General features: G+C 39.7%; 1 protein-coding gene across 1 annotated transcript in view; it reads right to left on the minus strand.

The window, feature by feature from the left end:
* Positions 1–13023, minus strand: part of LOC118814799 (sodium/potassium/calcium exchanger 3) — a 62568-nt gene extending 49545 nt beyond the window's left edge. The window contains exon 1 of the mRNA XM_036580584.1: positions 12735–13023. Within this exon, the coding sequence (XP_036436477.1) occupies positions 12735–12846 (112 nt within the window). The 5' untranslated portion in view covers positions 12847–13023. The remainder of the gene's footprint in view (positions 1–12734) is intronic.
* Between the last annotated feature and the right edge of the window lie 11884 nt (positions 13024–24907).

A 24907-nucleotide genomic window follows, 5' to 3' on the forward strand; every position in this document is an offset into this window, starting at 1 on the left:
GTTAGCGTTCTGCTCCCTCCATTACTCAATGCGGTGCTAGCCAATGCAGGCATCCGTTAGCTGATGTAACCCGATCAGCAGTTCCTGTCTGCTCCAGAGCTATTCAATGACTTGGTTTTTCAAATTGAGATCCAGTGATGTTGTAATTGGAAAAGATGCTTTACTTAATTGCAGAAAAGAAGATGCATGTGCCAGCCCTCAGCCTCCCTGCCTGGTACCACTGTGTGATGAGGGAGATCTAACAAGCGGGTGGAATTTGTCACAACTGGCAAAAATAAATAAATAAAGAAAGAAAGCAAGAAAATCAGGGATATTCATGTTAATATATCTAATAAATCTTCATTTTAAGAATGCACACACTGTGCGAGAACATTTTTATAAAACTTTCATCTTTAAGAGAAGAGAGCTCCACTGTTGTTTCAGATCTGACAGGTGTCTCGGTCCATCCTTCCACTGTGAGAAGACAACTCAGTACTATGAGTCTAAAAGACACCAGCCTCACTGGTTTTGTTTACATGCAACGATTTTTGCCAATCTGATTGAAAACATTCTGATTATATAAGACTGAGGTGTTTATATGTTCACTATATGTAGTGTGCATGTAAAATCTCCAGTTACATGCACACTACAAGTAATCCGATCCAAAATGATGCACATGCGTAAAGTACCGCTTAGTGTAGACGTTACCATGACAACCAGCATCCAGTCAGCAAGAAGCTGTAAGCAGTGCTTGTGTTTTTAATTGCTTTAAAATGATGTCAGACTCAGGAAAATGTACTTCACGTGTATTTATTAAAGAAGGCCAAGAGGAAGACGTCGTGATCTGAGACACTTAAGCTCGTCCCACCACCGTCTTTTGAAGCTCAGAGCATAAACTTTGTCTCCTCTGCAGTCCAGTTTCTGCTCCTCCATGTAGAACGTTATAAACTTTGACTATGACGCGAATCACATGCGCAGAACGGACTTAAACTTTCTGATTGGGAATGTAGTCAGATACAGGCGTTTACATGTTTATTATTCTTCTATTTAACTGATTATTTATAGGATTACTCACCTCCTTCAGTCGGATAGAGATTGTATTCCCAGTGGCCTCAATCAGACTAATTCTGACTGAGGTGTTTACATGTTTACATTTCTATTCGGATTGAGTTATTAGACAGACTATTAACGGATTATTAGGCTGCATGTAAACATGCTTGGTTTATGCGTTGTAGAAAATACAACTCTAAGACTGAACTTCATAGCTGTAACTGAAATAAAGTTAATACTGAGGCTTCTGTATACACACTAAACACTAAAGTTAATACTGAGGCTTCTGTATACACACTAAATACTAAAGTTAATACTGAGGCTTCTGTATACACACTAAATACTAAAGTTAATACTGAGGCTTCTGTATAATTTTCTGTTAAGTACGTTTCCTATTTTTTTCTACCATCATTTTAAGAAAAAATAACACTTCTATCACACTCACAACGTCATTAATGTAACTCATTTTGATTTACATCAGCAGGAAATTCCAGTCTGATTTCTGGATGAAAATCAGAGCTAATATTTTTTCCCACTGCGCTTAAATGAGACATCTGGATGACTTATTGTTGTAGTTAGGTAACTTCATACATCAAGACGATGACAGCGTGATAGTATATCTGTCCCTTGAAGTCTTTATACACTGCTTTTGACTCTGTGCGACTGGACGGTAGTTAAAACCAAACCCTTATCTGTGTTTCTGTCTCTCTCTCTCTCTCTCTGTCTCTCTCTCTCTCTACAGGACAGGCTTTATTTGGACGTCCATTTTGCAGAGCTATATATGGAGAAACTCAACAGCGTTTTTTACTACCCTCCATCATCGCGCATGGAAAATAAAAATGAAGCATGGCTCTAATGCCACACACAGAGATGAGTGCGTCTGTGGCAAGGCAGGTATATTTACTTGCTGAGTGATACACTATGGTAAGAAAAACAAAAGAGAGGGTACAGCGAGAGAGCGAGGGGGAGGGGGAGGGGAGCCGGGAACAGTTTGTTCTTTTGTTCGTATCTGTTTAATGATCATTAGGTGGCTGTTCTTTTTTGCTTTTGTGTTTTTTTTTCCCTTTTACAGTCCCATCGATTCATCTGAGGGGCAGAGGGACGCGGCGGTGGTCGCTCTTGGCCAAGAATGGCAGCGCGCGGCGTCTTTCATGTGGGAGGCGTGAAGAGAGCGCGGCCCTGGGCCATATGCAAGTCAAATGAGCCCTGTCAGCGTTAGCGACGCCGCGCGGCGCACATCACACGCATAATAAGCATACACTCTTAAAAGGTTCTTCGGGGGGTTCTGTGGATGATTAATGATTCTACGTAGAACCACTTCCAGTGAAAATCTGAGTTTGAAGAAAGGCTCCGTGTGGCTTCTGAGAGTGTTTAAACGTTCTTTATGTCTTAGCAGGTTGAAGGTTCTCTCCAAGTAAGGCTCTTGTAGTACTGTGTAAAAGTCAGAGGCCAACACTAATCTGTTTAATTTCCAGTTAAAACAGCCATTATATATCATGGTTTTCAGTATTTAGCATGTCTAATTACAGCTTCTGTTCTTTTCAGAAGACTTGTCTTCAGTTTTCAAAGGAATCTGCAGGGATATTTTTCCACACTTCAGCCTTTGAAGTTCAGTCTCAGAAGTTGGTTGCATTTTCTGCTTCTCAAATCCAATTAATTGCATGGGAACAAGATAATTAAGTCGTGGCCATGACTTAGTAAGGCATGGGAATGAGATCCTAATGCGTGCCCACAACTTAGTAAGGCACGGGAACGAGATCGTAATGCATGGCCATGACTTAATAAGGCATGGGAACAAGATAATTACGTCGTGGCCATGACTCAGTAAGGCATGGGAATGAGATCCTAATGCGTGCCCACAACTTAGTAAGGCACGGGAACGAGATCGTAATGCATGGCCATGACTTAGTAAGGCATGGGAACAAGATGATTACATCGTGGCCATGACTCAGTAAGGCATGGGAACAAGATCCTAATGCGTGCCTACAACTTAGTAAGGCATGGGAACGAGATCGTAATACATGGCCATGACTTCGTAAGGCATGATCTCATTCCCAAGCCTTACTAAGTCATGGCCATGACTTAATTATCTCATTCCCATGCCTTACTAAGTCATTGCCATACATTAGGATCTCATTTCCATGCATTGTTTATACAGGATATCACCAGTGGGGCTCTGTACATAAGTCCATATAACTTTGCTCCACATCTCAGATGTCCAGTTTTAGTGCCATGTCCTTCTTTTGGTCTATTACCTTTTCTCAGTAAGAGCTTCTTTACAGCTACACATCCTTTCAGACCCATAGCACTGAGTCGTCTTCTCACAGTGGAAGGATGGACAGAAACACCTGTGGATGTTTTCAGATCTGAAGCAGCTTGATTTTCTCCTCTCTTTTAAAGAGGAAAGGTGCTGTTTATCTGATGTGGACAGTTTTGGTGTCTACCAGGTCTTTCAGGTGGCTGACAAATGAAAAAAGTTCGGACAGCATTTGTATAATAATTCCAAAATAGTCATAGACTCACAGATGCACAGGTGCGTTAAAGCGCATGGTCTTCTTCAGTGTGCTAATAGCATTCTAGCTACCAACCTACTAAATAGATCTACTCATTGCAGAAACCACCCACTTAGGATGTCATTAAAGCAACTCAGAAGCGTTGATAAAGACCCATAATTGACCAATTACAGAATACAGTAAGATAAGATAAGATAAGATAAGATAAGATAAGGTAAGATAATCCTTTATTAGTCCCACAGTGGGTAAATTCTCAGTGCTACAGCAGCAAAGCAATAGCAAGGCACTCAAGAAAAAGAAAAGAAGTAACAAGAAGAGAATTAACAAGCAAGTAATTAACCTTATTAATTACCTAACAAGGTTTTTACAGTTTGTTACTTGTTACTTTATAGACAATATATATAACACTAAAAGTAAGAAATAAATTGGTTGTTAGGAACCTTATTTTCTTTTCAACTTTGAGTCTCTTTGAGTCACAGTGGATTATCTTATATCTAATCTCAGAAATACCCCCTTTACGCACATGTGAAAGAAATGCGTAAGGCAGCCGAGGTGAGTTTAGGTAGTTGCTTTCATAAACTCTGTTGGGTTTTGTTGGGAGTCACAACTGTAACTGGTTGGTTTAAGATTGGAAGGATGGAACAAACAAAAAAAACAGTGTACAAAAGTAAAAAGTGGACAAATTACACACTGATAGATTTAATATTGAACTTAGTGTTGTTCTTTTGTGTAATTGTCTGTTAAATATATGCTTCCTGAGGCTGAGTAACTTGTACATATTGTACTTGTACTTACTTAAACGGCAACTTTGACTGCAAGTTGCAATCAAATTCCACCAATTTTACAACATGTTTGCATAATTCATTGAGATGTAAACAAAGTCATTCAGAATGTTTTGATGACAAATATTTCACTCTAGAGAAACTTACTATGATTTATTTGCAATGGTGGTGGAACCAGGGGTCGTGATCATGATGCCTACGATATAAATGTAGCCATTTTATTTATATTTACCAAAAATATCATAAAACAGTGTATCAGACATCAGGCAGCAAATTCATGCCCATTTTATGTAATGACTCGAGGTGAGGTTTTAAAGGTGGATGTCTGGTTCCTATCACCACCACTGTGAACAAATCTGACTCTGTACGTTTCTCTAGAGTGAAGCATTTCACATCAAACCACTCTGGAAAATGTACAGGTCTCATCATTTGTATAGATATTTATGAAAAATAGCTGGAATTCCCATTTCTCTGACTTTTGCACAGTACTAAGTTCAGGTTCTGCCATGTAAGCAGGAAGAGTCTTTGCTCTTCTAAAATGCATATTCATTTGATATTTCACGGATATTCATTTGATACAGTCGTTGCTCAATTTTTATACTTCAATAAGCAGAAAGTGACTCAGAAGGAATGGAAAGTTATTCTGTATTATGACTTAAAACAGGATCATCATTTATATGACATACGTTACGTTCGGAAGGTAATCTTTCCCACTGTGTCTGAGTTTGAGACAAAAAAGGTGATCTCAAGGCAGCACTGAAGGCCAGTTTGTACGCAGGGCACCACACACTTAGGTGGACAGACTGCCTGGTGTGAGCCATCGATGTACTCGTGGATTACAGGGTCTCAGAAAGCTTAAATAGGACATGCAGAAAGTATGATGATAATTTACTGTCCAAGCTGCAAGCACTGTCTCATTAGGCTCATGCACCGTGGCTAGAGGTGGGCAATATGGCAAAAAAGTTTTCATCATACATGTTATGCCACACTATTTAATTTTTTTGACACCTGGTCAGTTGAAATGGACGAAGAGGAACCAGTAGTGCCGCATTAAAAAATATCTTTTGCACACTGCATGGCTCTAATTCCAAGGCCTAATTCTGTTCTCTTTGTAACTAAACATGCAGTTCAGTGTTCCTATGATATCCATGATATGCTCAGAAAAGCATATTGTGACATACAGTGACATAATTTTTCACGATAACGATAAGTATTGTCATATCGCCCACCTCACGACTGATCTCAGAACATGGTTTTTGATGTAAAGAGAGAAAATCTAACATTAATACTCACAAATGCAAAGTTTGCCAATTTGAATGATAAATATATGTTGATTTGATGAGTTTTCAAGAGATTTTACGAACTTTTCATGTTGGAATGGGGGTTGGGGTCCTGCTGCCAACAAGAACTGTGAAGAATTTTCCTTCTACAACAGCCTTTATTTGGCCGATCCTTAGATGTACTATTGCTTTGGTGTATTTATGAGCCAATCAGATCTAAGATAACATTTTCCCAAAGATACAATACTGTGCAAAAGTTAAACTTTTAATTTATGCAATTTCTTCAATTTCTTCAAGACATTAAGTTATTTTTTTAGGATATATTTCTCAGGAGATTAGATATAAGATAACCCACTTGCAAAAGAAAAGAGAAAGTCAGTGAAAAAACAGGAGTTTCCAAAGAATTAGGGAAAGCTACAGAGAAAATGAGACTCCTAACAACCACCTGGAAGACCTGGGAGACCACCAATACTGTCCCCATCAGATAAAGAGCACTAAAAGCTTCCATCTTTGAGAGAAAATCAAGCTCCACTCTTCCTTCAGATCTGAAAAAGTCCACTTCTGTCCATCCTTCCACTGTGATGAGACAACTCAGCACTATGAAAATGTTCAAACCAAACAAAGAAGCTGCTGGTGTTCTCAGAACAATGGTTTGCCCACCCAAGAGTCCAGACCTCAACATCACTGAATGTGCTTAAGTGGATCATCAGAAGCAGAAAATGCAACCAACTTCTAAGACTGAGCTTTGGAGGCGTGGCAAAGAGTGACCTTTATTATCATATTTAGTTGTTGACGCTTGTGTGGAATTTCTATATATGTTATATGTTTACTATATATGTTACTTATATGTCGCTGCTTTTGGAAGAAAACCTTATGTCTCCATTTTTGTTGTTTTTCAGTTTTTGACACAGTTTCAAAGTGCCTGTTACTCTGTTACTGTAAATTTAATGGTAAATGGACCAAAAGAAACGACCCAAAATGACTTGGACAAATGTCTGGTTCAGTTGACTTACATTAAAAGTAAAGTAGGTTTTTTCCTTCTACTGTAAAGTTACCTTTTTGGAGATACCAGGTTTTCTTCCGACAACAGCGATATGTTTACTATTTTTTTTTCCTGAAAAATATATCACTGAAAAATAAAATATTGCACTTAATTGCTGATCTTAGTGGAAATTAAATAAATGAAGGGTGAATTTTGCACAGTACTGTATTTGAAGCAGGAAGTCATTTACTCTGGTTTTAAATGTTCCATATGGTGTTTTCAGATGCTACTGCCACATGCTTAACTACAGTTAAGCTCTTTTATTCAGGTTTTATGCTTAATGAAAATTTTCAGCTTAACTACGCAGCTATCTAAGGCCGCGCTGGTCCGGACTCGTGAGACCGGTTACGGTTTCTTTTTCCATCTTTCCATCAGCGCTAAATCAGAATCAGGAAATACCCAAGAATACAAACGAATGGCTAACTGCTAACAGGCTAATAATCATGCACACACCACCACCACAAAATACGTTTGATTCTGTCTGTCACTCAAACTCCAGTCTCTCAGCTGCCGTCATCTTCTTTATCCTCTAAGTGGGTGTTATTTGAGCATCTGCTACTGAAACACCTTGTACCGCGGTGGGTTTCACCTGTAGCCGGATAACTAGCTACATTAGCATTAGCATCGCGCAGCAGGGTACAACTCAAAGCACCACAGAACAGTTCTATTTTTTATCTTTCTGTCATTTCAGTTTTCAAGACTTTATCATCTCTATCTGTGATAACAGAGCAGCGGTGAGTCAAATCAAACCTTCACTGGGGTGTTTGGATCTCTTCAGCTATGCTAAGTTAACTAGTAGAGAGGAGGCTAACATTAGCTTAGCTAGGAGGCTCCAGTGAATAGCTACGTCATTAAGCCATCCCAATGAATGGTTCTACAGCCCGAGTACGGTTAGCTAACCATGCGTTCCGTGTTGAACCGTGTCCATGTGGGAACGAAACAGGAACGATTACCCTCTGTGTTCTGAACCGTTCGGCCCTGCAGTGGAAAAGAGGCCTAACATTTTTCTAGCGTTAACCCCTTAAAATCCCAGGCTTAACACATACTAAGTCTTATTATTCAGTAATTACAGGGACTTCATGGTGGAGGTTTATGCAGTAGAAAGGTTTCAGGAGCACTGCTGCCAGGGCTAGATACTCAACGGTACTGATAAATGGAGACTTTCTGTTCCAGAAAGACACTGAAACATCAAAAGAGAGCAAAGTTTTATGAGCGGTGAAGATTTCTTTGTTCAATAACTTTCAAGCTGTCTGAAAACTAAGCCCCTGTAGATGGACGAATTGGTCTGCTGCACAGTTACTCCGACCCCTTGATCCCTGTCAAGACGTAACAGGTGAATGGTGGGAACCAGATGGTGGGGTCAGCATCAAGCGACACTCCATACTAGAACGCAATCATTAGTTGTAGACAAAGAAGTATGGCAACAGCTTGCATCAGGATTTTTTTTCTCTGGTCAGTCTAATCAGACAGACAGAGAGGAAAGTGGACGCTGGCTTCAGATGTAGCCACTGGCGCAGTACAATACGTTCCCTTTGGTGTCGTCTGAAAGGAGACATATTGCACTCTTTTTGTCCAGTCTAATATAGGTCCCTCTGCTCTTTGAAAGACAATAACGAAGAGCATAAAACAAATTACACCATAATTCAGTCTTTGTATCATGTGTTTGATCCTGGCACTGACTCTGTGAAGAAGCTACTGGCTGTCTAAGTAGAGGGGGTGGAGTAGGGGGTTTGGCTTTGTGCGGTGGTGGAGAGCTGAACAGTGGCTGCTGTAGAGCACAGTGCAGAGACCATATATGTTTGACTTTTTAAGTTTGTTCATGCTAAAAGGCCAGAGCCAATCACAGAGTCATTAACATGTGCCGGTCAAGCAACCATTACACAGCAATGTTTAATGAAGCAACTTTTCAATTCCTTGTACTTTTGTTTTACATCGTAGCCCTGCTAAGCTGAGGCTAATTTCTGCTAGCATTGTGATCTGTATTTCTTACAATAGCATGAAGCTAATGGTGGTGAATTTTAACATTTTATGGCAGCTCTCAGGTTAAATTATAGACATTTGAAACTCATAATAAGAGACATATTCTTTAAATTCTTTAAATCCTTCATGAAAGATTTAAACCAGATAATTATAAAGGAGGAGACTGGTCACTGGTTGAAGTATGAATAGGAAAGCATGTAACGCTCAACATGCCCTCTGTTTGTGGAGAAAGACCCACCCTTCAATAAAAAGAGCTAATCAGCTTGCTGTTTAAGCTGTGAGCCGGAAAGCCCAGCTTGTTGTGGAGTAGTGCAGTAGCCAGAAAAACCCCAAAAAACATGTGTTTTCTGTGTTACTGAGCCAAATGCTACGCACTATTTATGCTGTGTTTATCAGTTTTTACCAGCGATTTCAAATATGTTTTTAAAACGGTAATTTGACCTTGAGTTTGAGTATTTTTGTCTCTCTCCATTCAAAGAGACAGGAATCTGGTCTTGTTTGGCTGGAAATAACTGTCCAGTGGCATTGCAAAGATGGCCACCAAGTGAACAGATTTTCCTAGAAGGATTTTGTTTAACTTTAAATTCAGTCTCGGACTGTTACCGGAGCCTGTTAGTTTAGCTAAATGCACAATTTACTCTTGTCAGGAAAGAATATGGTCCAGTTTGCCCCCGAGAGTCTGTTGAATCGGTCACTAATACAGTTTAATGTTAGCAATATGTGACATCACAGTTTAACACAGTCCTGTCGCTCAGAGACGTCTGTGTTAAAGCAGCAGCTGCGGTGGTGAAAGTCTGAAGGCTGGCTTTATGGGCAGAGTTCTCAGAGTTTTTCAAATTTTGAAAAAGGGTCATTATTTAGACATAATCGTTATTTTGAGATACTATGTTAACATTTCGAGAAAATACACAATTATGTTGAGATACTAAATCATTATTTAGAGATATTATGTCATTACTTAAAAATAGTCAGTCATTATGTTAAGATCCTAAGTAAAAATTTTGACATACTGCTGCCAGGGTCCAAGGGTAAAAAAGAACATAAGTCATTATTTTAATACAATATCTCAACATTTTGAGAAAATAAGTCATCATTTTGAGATATTAAGTCAAAATATTTTAAAAAATGAGTAATTATTTTGACATCGGAAGTCATTACTTCAAGATACTGTGTTAACATTTGGTGAAAATAAATCAGTATTTTGAGATAGTAAGTCGTTATTTCAACATATTAAGTCATTATTTTAAGATACTAAGTCAAAATGTTGACATCGCAGAAGCAAAGAAGAATATCATAATGTTTGAGATACTAAGCCCCGTTTTACACCTGGTCACTTCATGTGACTAGTATCTGGATTGTATCCTGATATTAGGATTTTGGCCAAATGCATTTACACCAGCATTTTTATGTGACATGGCTTTATATAGATATAATCCTGATCCTCAAGATGCATGAAGTGAGAAGGTGTAAACGGGGTCTTAGTAAAAGTATATAAAATAAAGAATTACTCTGATAAGGAATTTATTATTTTGACATATTAAGTCAGAATTTTGACTCTTTTATTGCTATATTTTATTGCTATAGCAAACATATCTGGACTCATGGGTCCATATGTCCAGAATCTGAGCCCAGTACTAATTGCGGGTCAGCTCCACTGCCCATAAGGCTAAATTCAAGATGTGGTCCTTGACCAGCACGCTTACTCTATGAAGTTTGATCCATATGACCTGTAGGGCAGCCAGCTGTCCGCTTTGAAAAGGGGATTTTTCCCCATGTCATGTCACATAGTGCATACACTCAAACTCCCAACACTCTTTCATATGAATAAGGCTTTCCACACTGCTTTCCTTTGATTCTTTTTTCTGTTCCCCTCCCTGCTTTAAATCAAAAGGCTAAGCTGGTCACCTGTGGCTTTATAGTCAAGGGCTTTTTGTCGGTTTCTTAATTAACAAGAACCGAGCAAGGACAGACCTACCTGCAGGAGAACACGGCCCTGGCCTCCAGAGTCCACACACACAGCCTAATCCCTCATACCTACCATGATTTTCTCACTCTTTTACCTCAGGGACCACTTTTCAGTGGCTTTTTTTACCTTCATGTCTTTTTTTCATGTCAGAAAGAAGCTAATTAAGCTATGGCTGCCACTAAAATAAAAGGTGACGGTCAACAGCCTATTTAATCCTCCATTAGCTCAAATAAAGCTCATGTAAAGGGGAATTAAAAAATCCACATGATTACTTGTTAAGTAAATTCAAAGTCATTCAGAGCAGTTTCATGTCAAATGACATGACTTATGATCTCAAAAAATGACATACTTTCTTGAATTTATGACTCAAAATAATGACTTAATTTCTCAGTATAGTATTTCAAAATAGTGCCCCACTATTTTTCGACATTTTGACTTAGTATCTCAAAATAATGACTTATTATGTTGAAATAATGACTCAGTTTCTATAATTCTGACTTACTATCTCAAAAAGTGACTTATTTTCTTGAAACTATGACATAGTGTCTTAAATAATGACTTCATTTCTCAAAATGTCAATACTGTATCTTGAAATAATGACTCACTATTATGTAATAATGACAAATTTTCTTGACATTTTGACTTAGTGTCTTAAAAAAACTTTTCTCAAAATGTTGCCACAGTTTCTCAAATAACGACTTACTGTGTCAAAATAATGGCTTATTTTCCTCAAAATTCTGATTTATTATCTCAAAAAATTACATTTTCTAGAAATTATATATTTTGATTTAGTGACTCTAAATTATGGCTTAATTTCTCAAAAAGTCAATATCATATCTTGAATTTATGACTCACCATGAAATAATAACGACGTAGTTTCTCAAAACCTGACTTTGTGTTTTAAAAAAAACTTTGCTGCAAAAAAATGTTGCTACAGTTTTTCAAATGATGACTTACTGTGTCAAAATAATGACTTATGTTCTCAGAATTCTGACTTCTTATCTCAAAAAATGACATTTCTTTGAAATTATGACATAGTGTCTCTAGATAATGACTTAACTTCTCAAAATAGCAATTTTGTATCTGGAAATAATGACTCACTATGATGTAATAATGGCCTATTTTTGACAGATTTGACTTAGTATCTCAAAATAATGACTTACTATGTCTTGCGTTCTCAAAATTAGACTTATCTGGAAAAGTGACGTTTTCTAGAAATTTTGAAACATTATCTCGAAATTATAACTTACTATGTCGAAATAATGTCTTTTGACATTTTGACTTAGCAACTTGAAATAATGACTTAACATGTCAAAATAACGACAATGACAAATTTCATGAGCGTATGTCACAACAAGCCATCATTTTGAGAAACAAACTCAGAATTTAGAGGAAAATAAGTCTTTATTTCAACATACTAAGTCAAAATTTGGAGAGAATCACTTTTATCCATAGTTTCCCATTATCCCGAGATACCAAATCAATTTTCTGAGAAAGAAGTCATTATTTCGAGATACTATGTCAGAATTGTGTCATTCTGCTGCCAGAAACAGTGAAGGAGAACAGGTAGGTGTGTTTTTCTCCTCTACCTGGCGGGAATGCGCTTCCATATATATTCATGTATGCATGGCTGGGTGTCTTGAGCGGCATCCTCTCCGTCTCTCTGCTCGGGAGCGCGAAAGCGAGGCGTGCCAGACGGAATGCTCTGAAAGGGGTGTGACGCAGGTGTGACAGTGGTCAGACAGCGGCCAGAAATGGGGGGAACATTGATCTAAAGCGTTTTTGTCCCTTCTCAGAAACAGGGATCACTCGGGTTCAAGCCTATCACACCTTGTACTATTTAACACCGCAGCTCGTTCCGCGCAGGCTGTTTTCTAAACAGGCTCGACTCTGCGCAAAAATCCGAGAAAAAAAGTAGGCTAATGCGCTACAAGCCACTAAGCCCTTTAGTAAAGGTATGCATATTACGAAACAGCGCTTGTTACCTCAGTGCGAGTGGACGCGGTTGTGGAAAATGTTGGGCTGCGTCCAAAAAAACAACCACCACACTAAAAGCGCGCACCACCGTCAGCGCGTTCATGAGTGCACTATGTATGGTGCGGTATAGTGTGCGGTTCTGCTGTTCTCCAGGCTCGCCGTTACCTGTCAGGTGTTGGGCTCGTACGAGCCACACGACCGCTAGCAGCCCGAGTCCGCCGCAGCAGCAGAGCCGCTGCAAAGTGCGCCGTCTGCGGGTGCGTAACGCCGCCTTCATGCCGTCGCCGTTCGCCCGTCAGCAGAGCGCAGGAACATCGCTGCCACCGCCAGCTCCGGCGTCGCCCCGCTGCTGCCCGTCCCCGAGGCTTCTCAGACGGACTAAAGTTTGGAGTTAAGCTGCTGGGTGGCTGCTTCTGGGGGGGGGGTGGTGGTGGTGGTGGTGGTGGTGGGGGGGGGGGGCGGGGGGGCTGCGCTTTCTACATCCCTCCGTCGAAACGTGTGGAAGTGTCTCGACGCATCGTGGAGCCGCGAGCCGCTGCCGAGCGCTTTCAGACGAGTTGCAGAATTTACTCACATGCCTGCGGGTCAGGCCGGGGGTCGCTGCTTGGAAACCTCTCTCTCTCTCTCTCTCTCTCTCTCTCTCTCTCTCTCTCTCTCTCTCTCTCTCTCTCTCTCTCTCTCTCTCTCTCTCTCTCATACACATGCACAAAACTCACCACTCCCACTCACGGCTGGGGTCGTGCCCAGTGGTCGTGGTCTAACGCGGCGAGCAACGAATGGGAAACGCCACTAGGGGGCGCCAGGCCTTCCCACGCCACTCCGCACGCCCCAGACTCATAGGAAATCTGGTACATGGGAATATGTAGATTTCAAATATACACTGAATGAAGGTTCTGTACATTTTTGGTTCATCAAGGTACAAACACTGTAAATGTTCCCGCAAAGGTACAACAGTGGTTTAAGGTCTGACTGCGAACCTTAAATAAGATTTTCCAGGTGAGAAGTACAGATTTTCATAACCTAATGTTTTAAAAACAGAACTGTAAAATTAAAGCCTGGAGTCGAGACGGGGTGTGTGGAGTCAGTACAGCTTAGAAAATATCATTTCAGTGGATTACAGTACAGTTATGTTCCCTGACTAAAGGTACTGAGATGTACCCTTGAGGGTCCCACCCCAGTGACGGGAGGGGTACTGCCCCAGTGACAGTTTAGTACCTTGTTTTCTGAGAGTGTATTATTATTATTACTATTAGTTGTATTATATTACATGTATTATCATATATGGATTTCCCTTATATATCCAGTCAGGGAACATAACCGTACCACAATCCATTAAAATGATATTTTCTAAGCTGTACTGACTCCACACACCCCGTCTCGTCTCCAGACTTTTTATTTTATTGTTCTGTTTTAAAACATTAGGTTATAAAAAGGTACAAATCTGTACTTTTCACCTAGAAAAACTTATTTAAGGTATACAACTGGACCTTAAAACCACTGTTGTGCCTTTGAGGTACATTTACATTGTTTGTATCTTGATGAACCAAAAATGGACCTGCACAGAATCTTTATTTCTAACAGTGAACAAACATGTGTAATAAACTCTCTGCTGTCAGAACAAAACCTCACAAAATGGTAACTTTACAGGAGAAGGAAAAAGAAGAATTTTGAGCCATTTCTTTTGGTTCACTCATTATGAAATGTACACAATGTAAAGGGCAACAGGCATTTTCAAATCATGTAAAAAACTGAAAAATGGCAGCGATATGTTCAGCGATACATGATAGAAAACATTATTCACATATGGATGGCATATATTACTCATATATTCTGGATTTATGTTATGTAACATAAGGCTGTATGCATGTCTTTAAAAAAAATCTAAAACATGCACATTATAAGCTCCCCCATAAAATCACTCAAATATGAAAGAAATGAAAATATTGCTCTCTGACACGTTTCAATAATTTAATATTCAAAAGCAAAGGTAATAGTAGCAGTTGTAACTGTACTGGGATGTATTCAGTCATGTATCAGATATACATGTTTAATCCATATATAATGCATATCCATTATTTGGTACTTACATATATGCACACAACATATACTACATGTATGTACTTATCACTGTTGTAGGAACAAAACCTCGTATCTCCAAAATGGTAACTTTACAGAAGAAGGAAAAAACATACTCTACTTTTAATGTAAGTCAATGGAACCAGACTTTTTCCCATGTCATTTTTGGCTGTTTCTTTTGGTCCATTCAGCATGAAATGTACACACAATGTAAAGGGCAACAGGCTTTTTAAATTCATGTCAAAAACTGAAAAATGATTAAAACAGAGATACGAGGTTTTGTCCTGACAGCAGTGAAATATTTTTTAATATAAGCCACAAACTTTATGATATATGTCCATATATCAGATTTAAGTACGGGGAAGCTCTTCTCTGCCATCTCCTCGTAGGCTCCAGATCACTAATTTCAGGTTGAGTCCACCTTAAAATTGAAGCAAAGGGCTCCAGACTGTCTCCCACCAGCAGGCCCGTACAATTAGCCTGGCTGCGGCTCTGTGCTACTCTATGTTGTCTTCAGCCTGAGCACAAGCAAACAAGCAAAAATGGCTTTTCATGAAGAGAGTCCCTCATTCCATCTCTCTCTCTCTCTCTCTCTCTCTCCCTCTCTCTCTGTCTCTCTCTCTCTCTCTCTCTCTTCACTTTGTCTCTCTCCTTCTCTCTCTCCCTCTCTTTCTCTTTCGTAGTTTCCCTCTTTCTCTCTCTCTTGCTCAATTTTGGTTTCTTTCTGTTTCTGCCCCTCTGTCTGTCTGTCTCTCTCTCTCTCTGTCTCTCTCTCTCTCTGTCTCTCTCTCACTTTGTCTCTCTCTCCTTCTCTCTCTCCCTCTCTTTCTTGTTCCGTTTCCCTGTCTCTGGCTCTTGTTCACTTTTTGTTTCTCTCTTTCTGCCTCTCTCTCTCTCACTTTGTCTCTCTCTCCTTCTTTCTCTCTTTTTGTTTCCCCTTTACTCTCTGTTGCTCACTTTTTGTTTTTCTCTCTCTCTCTGCCCCTCTCTCACTTTGTCTCTCTCCCTCTCACTTTGTCTCTCTCTCCTTCTATCTCTCCCTCTTTCTTTTTTTGTTTCCCTTTGTCTCTCTCTCTTGCTCAATTTCTCTCTCTTTCTGCCTCTCTCTCCAACTCTGTGTGTGTGTCTCTCTCTCCTTCTCTTTCTGCCCCCATGGACATTTACATGTAATATAGCTAAAGCAATTAGACGATGACAGGCAATAAAACACTAATAATCATAATAATGAAACAAGCAGAACAACAAAATCCCAGAACACAACAACAATAACTTTTATTGATCATGTTTTGATGTGGGGCTCTCTGTTAATAATAGAGTACACACACACACACACACACACACATACACACACACACACACACACACACACACACACACACACATACACTCACACACACACACACACACACACATACACACACAAATAACAATGCATACAAACCAACAACTAATGACATCAAATATCTCTATCTATCTATCTATCTATCTATCTATCTATCTATCTATCTATCTATCTATCCATCCATCCATCCATCCATCCATCCATCCATCCATCCATCCATCTATCTATCTATCTCCAGCTTGTATTATCTCCATAGCAAAGCACTGTCATCAGAATGTGATGCTCTGGAACAGCTGCACATGAGTCTAAGGTCATTGTGCCCAACGCTAAGTGAGGGCTAGAGGGATATAAACACCCCCCCAGCATTGGGCTGTGGAGCAGAGGAACTGTGTTCTCTGGAGTGACGGAGCTCCATCCAGTACCTTTGGGATGAGTTGGAGTGATCCAGAACTAATCATCCAACATCAGTACCTGGCCTCACTTAAGCCTTTGTGGCTGAATGCAGTCAAATCCTCACAGCAATGTTCCAACGTCTAGTGTAAAGCCTTCCCAGAAGAGTAGAGGCTGTTACTGCAGCAAAGGGGGGGGACTTTCTATTAACACCCTTGACTTCTGAAGAAACGTTGGACGAGCAGGTCTACAGATGTTTGGACGCACAGTGTAGATGGACTCGGGTGAGTTTGTAAACCTCTCTCTCTCTCTCTCTCTCTCTGTCTCTCTCTGCCCTCTGTTTACAGTTCAGGGCTTGACTCAAACCCCTCGTAAGCCGCAGGAGCCACGCTTCTCCCGCAAGCCAAATAAAGACATAAGCCAGAGCATTATTGTCATCAGCCGTCCACAGGTGTCATATCCAGAACGATAAAGAGCTGCTCGGGGCGCGCACTGTTTAGCAAAGCTCTCACTGTGAGATAATCCAGCCGGCATGTTTGCGCACTGATGATCCGCTCGGTTATGGATGGCTCTGCTGAGGGATGAGATGCTCGGAAAATGAGCCTTCGCTGGATGCACATGAAGATCAGACAGAAGGACAATATACAGACATAGGCCCATATACTGTAGATAACCCGTTATTCTCCGTGTCATACGTGTGCATGTGGGTGTAGCGGACCCTCGCTTGTGAATTATGGGTCTCCTTCCGTGTAAATCTGAAAGGGAAAACACATTTTGGAGATGTGTATTCATTCATTCTGGGCATGTATGTCTGTTTATGCCCTGTTTTCCGTCACCAATCTGGTGTGTGTGTGTATCAGGACTGTCGCTATGAGGGGGCCTGGGGGGCTTAGGCCCTCTCACTTGGAAGCCAGTCCAAAAAAGTTCCCCGATGCCAATGAACGTGTTACATAATGTAATCCGTCTTGCACTTTTATAATACAAGTATGAACCCAAAGATGATGACTAATTGCCTCCTCATGTCTCCTTAAATAAATAAAAGAGACTTAAGCTCTCCTTTGGTCATCATCATTTTTCTGTGGATGCTGTTACCATGGCAGCGTTTACACAGCTGCATGCCACCACTGCTCATGCACTGTCGTTGTGCACAAATTCTGCAAAAAGGCACAAAACAACATTTTTTCACAACAGCAACATGTAAACACAATATTAGCCTCCTTGACTGTTTCTGCAGATTGTGGGAGCTGTGATAAGTAGGGATGTAACAATATGCAATTTTCGTGATATGATATGTAGTGTTGTTTTTGCATCTCCGTAGAGAAAAAATGCTAACATAACCTCAGCGTTTATTTTTGTATTTTTTGTGATTCCACAAACGTTTTTGCTCACCAATTTAAAGTAAATAAAAAGAACATAAACAAAGGGGTGCTATTTATATAAAAGGAAACAGAAAAATCTAAACTATAAGGCTACATCTAAATATTAAATAAACTGAGCTGTACAAGTTCGTTTACATTCCGATCTGTGTTGCTATATAAAGTGTGGCTCTTACCTTCAAACTGAAACACTCCATGCAAACTCTGGAATCCACAAGTGAGTAGAGGTGCACTATACAACAGAACAGAGGTGCAAATTGTTAGCTATGGACTGAGCTACATGAGAAATGAGCTGTGGGTTCACTGTAACAGACAGAGGGTCAGTTTAACACTTGCTAGAAAAGAAGAATTAGTGCAAACAAAGTTCATTCAATATAATGTTGTAAGAAACAAATATATTTTCCAGCCAAACTGCATTATATATTATCATATATAAGACAGACAGACAGCTCAACTGATAGATACACACACATCAAATTATACACAAAAACTGACATGAGACTGTGTGTCAAACAATGACAAACTTATTTGTTGTCCAGTGAAGGACAGCAAATAAAAAACATCACACATCAATAAAATACGGAACATTGTGCCTGAATAACTACAGCTTTTCCAACATTTAATGTCAATTTCATTAATATACTTCATAACAATATAAATCAAAACACTGACTTCTGAAAGACACTAATCAAGCAGAAGAAAATCCCTGTTTTCAGATTTTTCTCTTCATCTTAAAATATGTGAAAACACGAGGAACAAAAAGACAACTTTATTTGTTCACCATTGTATTACTAGGAACCAGACCTCCGTATGTCTACACTATAAAAATCACTATTTTTTCTGCAATTCAGAATGACCAGTGAACTTACGTGATGTTTATTGGCTGTAGTTACAGACTAGTAACAACAAAAGCATGTTAGCTTGCTCGCATTGATCTCTGTTGAGAATACGGTTTTGAGGGGAAACACAGAAGTGATCATAGAGTAATAGTTTATACTGAAAATACGTTTTAGGCCAAAACATTATAATAAAACTATTACAAAACAGTGTCTCAGGTGTCATGCGACATATTCATAACCACTATGTGTAACAACTGTAGCTTTCAGACCCATTAAATGCTTCGGACGTCTGGTTCCTAGAACTATAATGGTGAACAATTCTGACTCAGTAAATTTCTTAAGAAAGGCCCATTTCACACCGAACCACTCTGAGTGATTTTGTTTATACCTAAACCATTGAATCATTAACGCTTGTGTGGCGTTGGGATCTGTGGGATCCATTTTCAGTGTTTACCAAAAGAAAAACTGATGCGTTTTATTATTATTGCAACCTCAGATTCTTGGCCTTTGCTCATTTTCTGTGAAGAACATAGAAAATAACCCATTTTCAGTGTCTTCACTCTGTTCACCCCCCACACATTTATATTACACATGTGGTGCTGGGTGAACCCACGGGGAGCAAAAGTGTGGAGGTGCTGTGTCCTTCACTCTGTTCTCCTCTTACATGGCCTGTTAGTGTGTGTGTGTGTCTGTGAGTGTACGTGTTTGTATACGTGTGTGTGCGTGAGGGTAAAACTTCCTCAGATTTTCACACAAGTCCTAAAAGTAGATAAAGAGAACCAACTTAAACAAATAAGACAAAAATAATAGACTTGGTCATTTATTTATTGAGGAAAATGATCCAATATAACACATCTGTGAGTGGCAAAAGTGTGTGAACCTTTAGGATTGGCAGACAGAGGTGTGGACTCAAGTCACATGACTTGGATTCGAGTCCAACTCGAGTCACAAATTTGATGACTTGAGACTCGACTCGAGAAAATCGAGCAAGGCTTGTGACTCAACTTTGATTTCAACACCAGTGACTTGGACTTTGACTCGGACTTCATCCTTAAGACTCAAAGACTAGAGACTCAAAGTGGAAGACACGTGGAGAAGCGCCTGACCGGTGTGAACAGGACACAGTTGTCTTTGAAAAAGCACCGGGATATATATTAAATTTATGAAAAGAGTCAAATATGTCACCTTTAAGGAATTTGTCTTGAGGAGTGAACTGGAATGTTTGTGTGTGAGGGAGTTTGTGTTTGAGTGATTACAAGCATTCTATCATTTTCTATCTTCGAGGGCCAGAAAAGGAGAGCGTGTACATACGAATAAATGTGTTTTAAAAAGAGGCTGTAAATCTGTCAGCTCTGTTTAATAATCCTCCCGTCACTCGGGCCTGCTTGTGTATAATGGCAGTAAATACAGGCTCCTGTCCATCGATAGCTCCGTCACTGGAGAAGCACTGCAGTGAATCTGCACTCACTCAGCTGACGTACTGCAGTTACAACTTAGTGTAAGCTGATTAATTGGATGAAACCAGTTGGGGTTGAATCCACAAGTCTGATGAGATTCTTGATGATAATATGGAGCATCGTTTTCATTAAAAATCAAAACAGGCTGCTTGGTGCGTCAGATTGCAGCTGGGATTTACATAGCCGCACAACTAGGTCATTGACTTCAACAGCTTGATTTAAGAGCGTGTTCAGTGTGTATACAAGAAGGGTTGCTGTGCAACAGTTTGCTGTCCTCAAAGACAGAACTGTGGTCCAAAACACACGGTCTGCTGACCATTTCGGCTGCATTTGCATCGCAGGCTGAAGCGAGGCTGCTTTGAAATCCCTTTTGAGGTTTGTTAACTTTTGAGGTTGTCAATATGTGGAAAAAAAGTGCAGGTCCAGGTTTGTCCAGCAGGGAGCAGTAACTACACATGTTAAGGCTTCACTCTGAAGCGGCATTCTAGCCTGAAACTAGCATTTATGAGGTTATTTGTAATGCTATGCAGTATTCAGGAACACAGCATTGTTTCCTCAGCCTCATCGGTTTGACAGAATTCATGATTTTGTGACGTCATCCATGTGTTGTCGCACTACGATACCCAGCATGCATTATGCTAATATGTCATACAATTACTGGGAATCCCCCAACAACGATAAACAAATCGCAACTGTTAGCATAGTCACTGATAGCATAGATGCTAATAACTACAGATGTGATATTTAGGTTCCTAGAAGTAATGTCAGCTGTCTCAGCCTGTGGAAAAACACTTCAATCCACCCTCAAGTATCTGCCCAAGTTATAGTTTTCCTCCCACCTTCAAGATACATCATCAGAAGGAGGTTCTCCTACTCTTTGCAGGGCCGGTGCGCCTCTTAAAGGCATTCTCTTACACCTGCTGCTACAGGTGATCGATTGTGCACATATACCTAGCATCATCTGTACAAAAAAGCATTGACCAAATGAATGCAACGCACTGGAGCAGCTGCTCACCAAGACCACCGTGCTCAATGCCAAGTGTCGGCTGGAGGGGTATAAAACCCCTGGGCTGTGATGGAGCTCCATTCAATACCTTTAGAATGGGTTGGAGTCACCCAGCACTGATCATCAAACATGAGTACCTGACCTCACTAAGGCTAGAGTAGAGTAGAGGCTGTTACTACAGCAAACAGGGACAAAGTTCCTATTAACACCACTGATTTCAGATCAAGAGCTTGTATCTGCAAACTTTCGGACATGTCATGGATTTAGTCTGATAAACTGATGCATTTGTCTGTAACAATCTGATTTTTCTACATTTCTGCATAATTCAGTCATTACAATGTAAATATTGTAGAGAAACTCACCAACTCTGGTTTCTTTACAGTGGTGGTGATAGGAACCAGGGGTCACAATGTCTACAACACAAATATAACCATTTTATTATTGTCTATAATGACCATTGAAATTGCACGTCTTCTGAGTTTTTATATGTAATGTTGACCATGGTAAAATATTAGTGAATTAAAAAAAAAAAAACCTTCCACAAAAGTACTTAAAGAAACATTTGCATGCTTAAATGGTTCTTTGCATGGTGAAATGGTTCTTCAGATTGAGGGAGAACGTGTTGTATATGGTTCTTTTTGAAAAAGGATTTTCTATAGCACCAAAAAGGACTCTGCTACTGTTACAAGCTTGACATCATAACAATAGCAGAACCCTTTTTGGTGCTGTATAGAACCATTTCCAACACATTCTTCATGAATCTGAAGAACTACGTCATGCAAATGGTTATTTTAGTGTTTATGGTTCTATATAGAACCATTTTCTTTACTAAAGAACCCTTGAAATAGCCATTGTTTTTAAGAATGGCCAATCGCTGCTCTCAAAACTTAACATTTCTGACATCAGGCAGTGAATTTACAACCACTTCTTGTAATAACTTTCTGTGATGTAGCTGTTACAGGTAACATTCTTCACTCTGAATCACAGTGTTTACACCGTAATGATTCATTTATGCAGAAATTGTGGTAATAAATCAGTGGAATTCCCCTCTAAACATTTACAAACTGAAGTTCTACACAGGGGCCTCATAGATCTCCCTGTCAGTTTGCATTGTCTTGTGAGCGCCCTCTAGCGTCTGATGTGTGTGGAAGAGAGAACTGTGTGGCAGTGGCTCATGAGAAATGTTTGGCTTAATTGCTAAATATTTATGATATTTTTTTCCTTACTACAAAAAACAGACTAATTGAGCTTTATAATGTCGTTACAAATCTAAAATCTACATTTTTTGTGCTTTAACTGTTGAGCTTAAAACTTTTTATTTTCATCTCATCACCTAAATCCATGCACTTGAGACTTGACTTGCAATGCTGTGCCATGTAAAGTGATAATTACTGTTTATTTGCTGAATTTATCTTATTACAGAAAAAAATCTGGCCTGTGCAAACATTATGGCACAGTTTATTTTTTGTTTTATCTTTCCAATATGTTAAACTCAGCAAATAAACAGAAACTGTGCTATACATGTGCAGGAATAATAGAAAGAACTAATAATAGAAAAAAACTAATAGAAAGGACTGGAAATGTACTGGAATGGTTTTACGAAAAATCTCACTTAAAAGAATCACACTTTTCCACTTACCACAGATGTAGCCCAAATTTTGCTTCTTTAGTCTTAAACTGGTGCTACAAGGTTAACATTGCTAACAGACACTAAGACTCAATAGTCACCCAAACAGCCCAAATTGTTTCTGTAAAAATACATCCCTAAAACTTCTCTCAACCCACTCAAACTGCATCCAGGTCTTCATTAAGGTGGAGCAGACGTGTTGATGTGTGCTGTTTAGGACACAGTGATCAATCTGATCCAAGATCAGTCCTACTTTGTGATCACCAGTGCTGGTGCTGTCTGCAATAGCTGCCCACAGCATTCAGCTACAGTGACATTCATTTTTACATTCATTATATATTCATATATTCATATTATATATTCACAGTCATACTGTGTTCTAAACCACATCAGTAGTGGTGAAGACCTAAATGCAGGGTGAGAGAAATTTTAGGCATGTTTATTTACACAAATGATTTGGACTATTTGGGTGACTATTCAATTCTAGTGTTTGTTAGCAACATTAGCTTCGTAGCACCACAACTAGCTCATTTCGCTGTAACCATAATCAGCCATAGGAATTCATAATCAGACAAAGGCCCAATCCCATTTTTCACCCCTGCCCCTTATTTTCGAGTGTTACCTGCCCCTTGGAACAGAGTTACAAGGGGTAGTGGTTGAAATCTTCCCCTACGAAATGGAACAAATAAAAAGAGCATCACTTCATTAACAGGCTGATAGCGCTGCTCTGTAGGCGGCCCTGCCAGTCTGCAGTGATAGCAGAGGAGGGTGAAGTTCAGCTCCTCACTGCTGGGCTTTAGTTACGTTTAGGGCATCATATGCCTTCAAAGAGGGGGACAATTATTTATTATCTCCCACCCCTAATTCTTCAGTGATATAAAGCTGAAGTCAGATATTCACCAGCTTTATGTTCAAATTTTCCTGTTCCACCTTAAATAGTCCAGCAGTTCTGATGCCTGAGGCGCCAGAATGCAACTGCTGCGCCATTTAAGGTGGAACGGATTCAGCTAGCTAGCTACTGAGACATCAGCATACTACTAGCGATTTTTAATGCTTGTTATGAAGAAAAGGACCATAATACATTGATACGACATTAAACTGAAATAGTACAATAGTTACTGTAATTTTTAACAGAGAAAAATCTCACATTTGTGCGTTTCTTTGGTCTCTTGCTCAGCCTAGCTGGTTTTTCTTTTCTCTCATAACTCAGTTTGGAGTGTCTTTCTGAAAAACCTCAGTTTGGAGGGCCATGTAGCCCTAACACTTCACTTTATCCCCTCCATTTCAACCAAATTCGGGACACCATACCCCTAGATATGAACGCACAAAACAGAGGGGTAGGGCTAAGTGGTATGGGCCTAGGGGGAAATGTGATGATTTTTAGACTCTCAAAAAACTCCAGCCTTTGTTTTATACAGATACAAGTTCAGTTTTTATTTTTATTGCCAGTATCCCTCCAGTTCACATAGAACAACACTCAATCATCAGCCCATTCCACTCACAGGGTCAAAGGAACACAGAGAGAGCACAGATGACCATTTACCTCCACTTTGTCTGCATGTTTGACTCTTTTCGTACATTCCCCTGCCTTTGGTCCTGATAACTAAAACTCCTGTGCAGACCACAGGCCAGTATGCATAGTGTGTATGTGAGCGAGTATGAGTTTAGCATACGGATTTCGGCTATGCGTGTGTTTCAGATCCTTTTTCCTTCAAAGTTTGTGATACAACAGTGCTGCTCTACTGAGAGAGCCAGTTAAGCTCATTTCTGCACTTCTTATCTATTAAAACTATGAGCCTGTATGTGCCTCACTGCTGTTACTGAATAAGGCGTTACATGGTAAGATACAGCGATCAAATCAAACAGTAGAAAACAAAGCTGAAGCAAAAAAATGAGGTAAAGTAATAAAACGCAAGTGCTGTTTTGGTCCATGAAGGAACTCGCTTGAGATTCTTTGAAGGAGAATTCCACCAGGTTTTCAACATTTTTTCATAATTCTTCATTAAGTCATTGAGATGAAAGTCATTCTGAGTGGTTTGATGTGAAATGGTTCATTGTAGAGAAACTTCACGGTGCTGATTTCTTTACAGAAGTGGTAAAAGGAACCAGAGGACGTCAACGTCAATGTCTACAATGACACATCCAAAATGATCAGTGAACCTACATGTGTCTTCTGAGTTTTTATATGCAGTGTTGATGATGATGAAATGGTGGTAAATCTGAAA

This window comes from Colossoma macropomum, unplaced genomic scaffold (genome assembly GCF_904425465.1).
Source record: "Colossoma macropomum unplaced genomic scaffold, Colossoma_macropomum, whole genome shotgun sequence".
Taxonomy (NCBI): domain Eukaryota; kingdom Metazoa; phylum Chordata; class Actinopteri; order Characiformes; family Serrasalmidae; genus Colossoma; species Colossoma macropomum.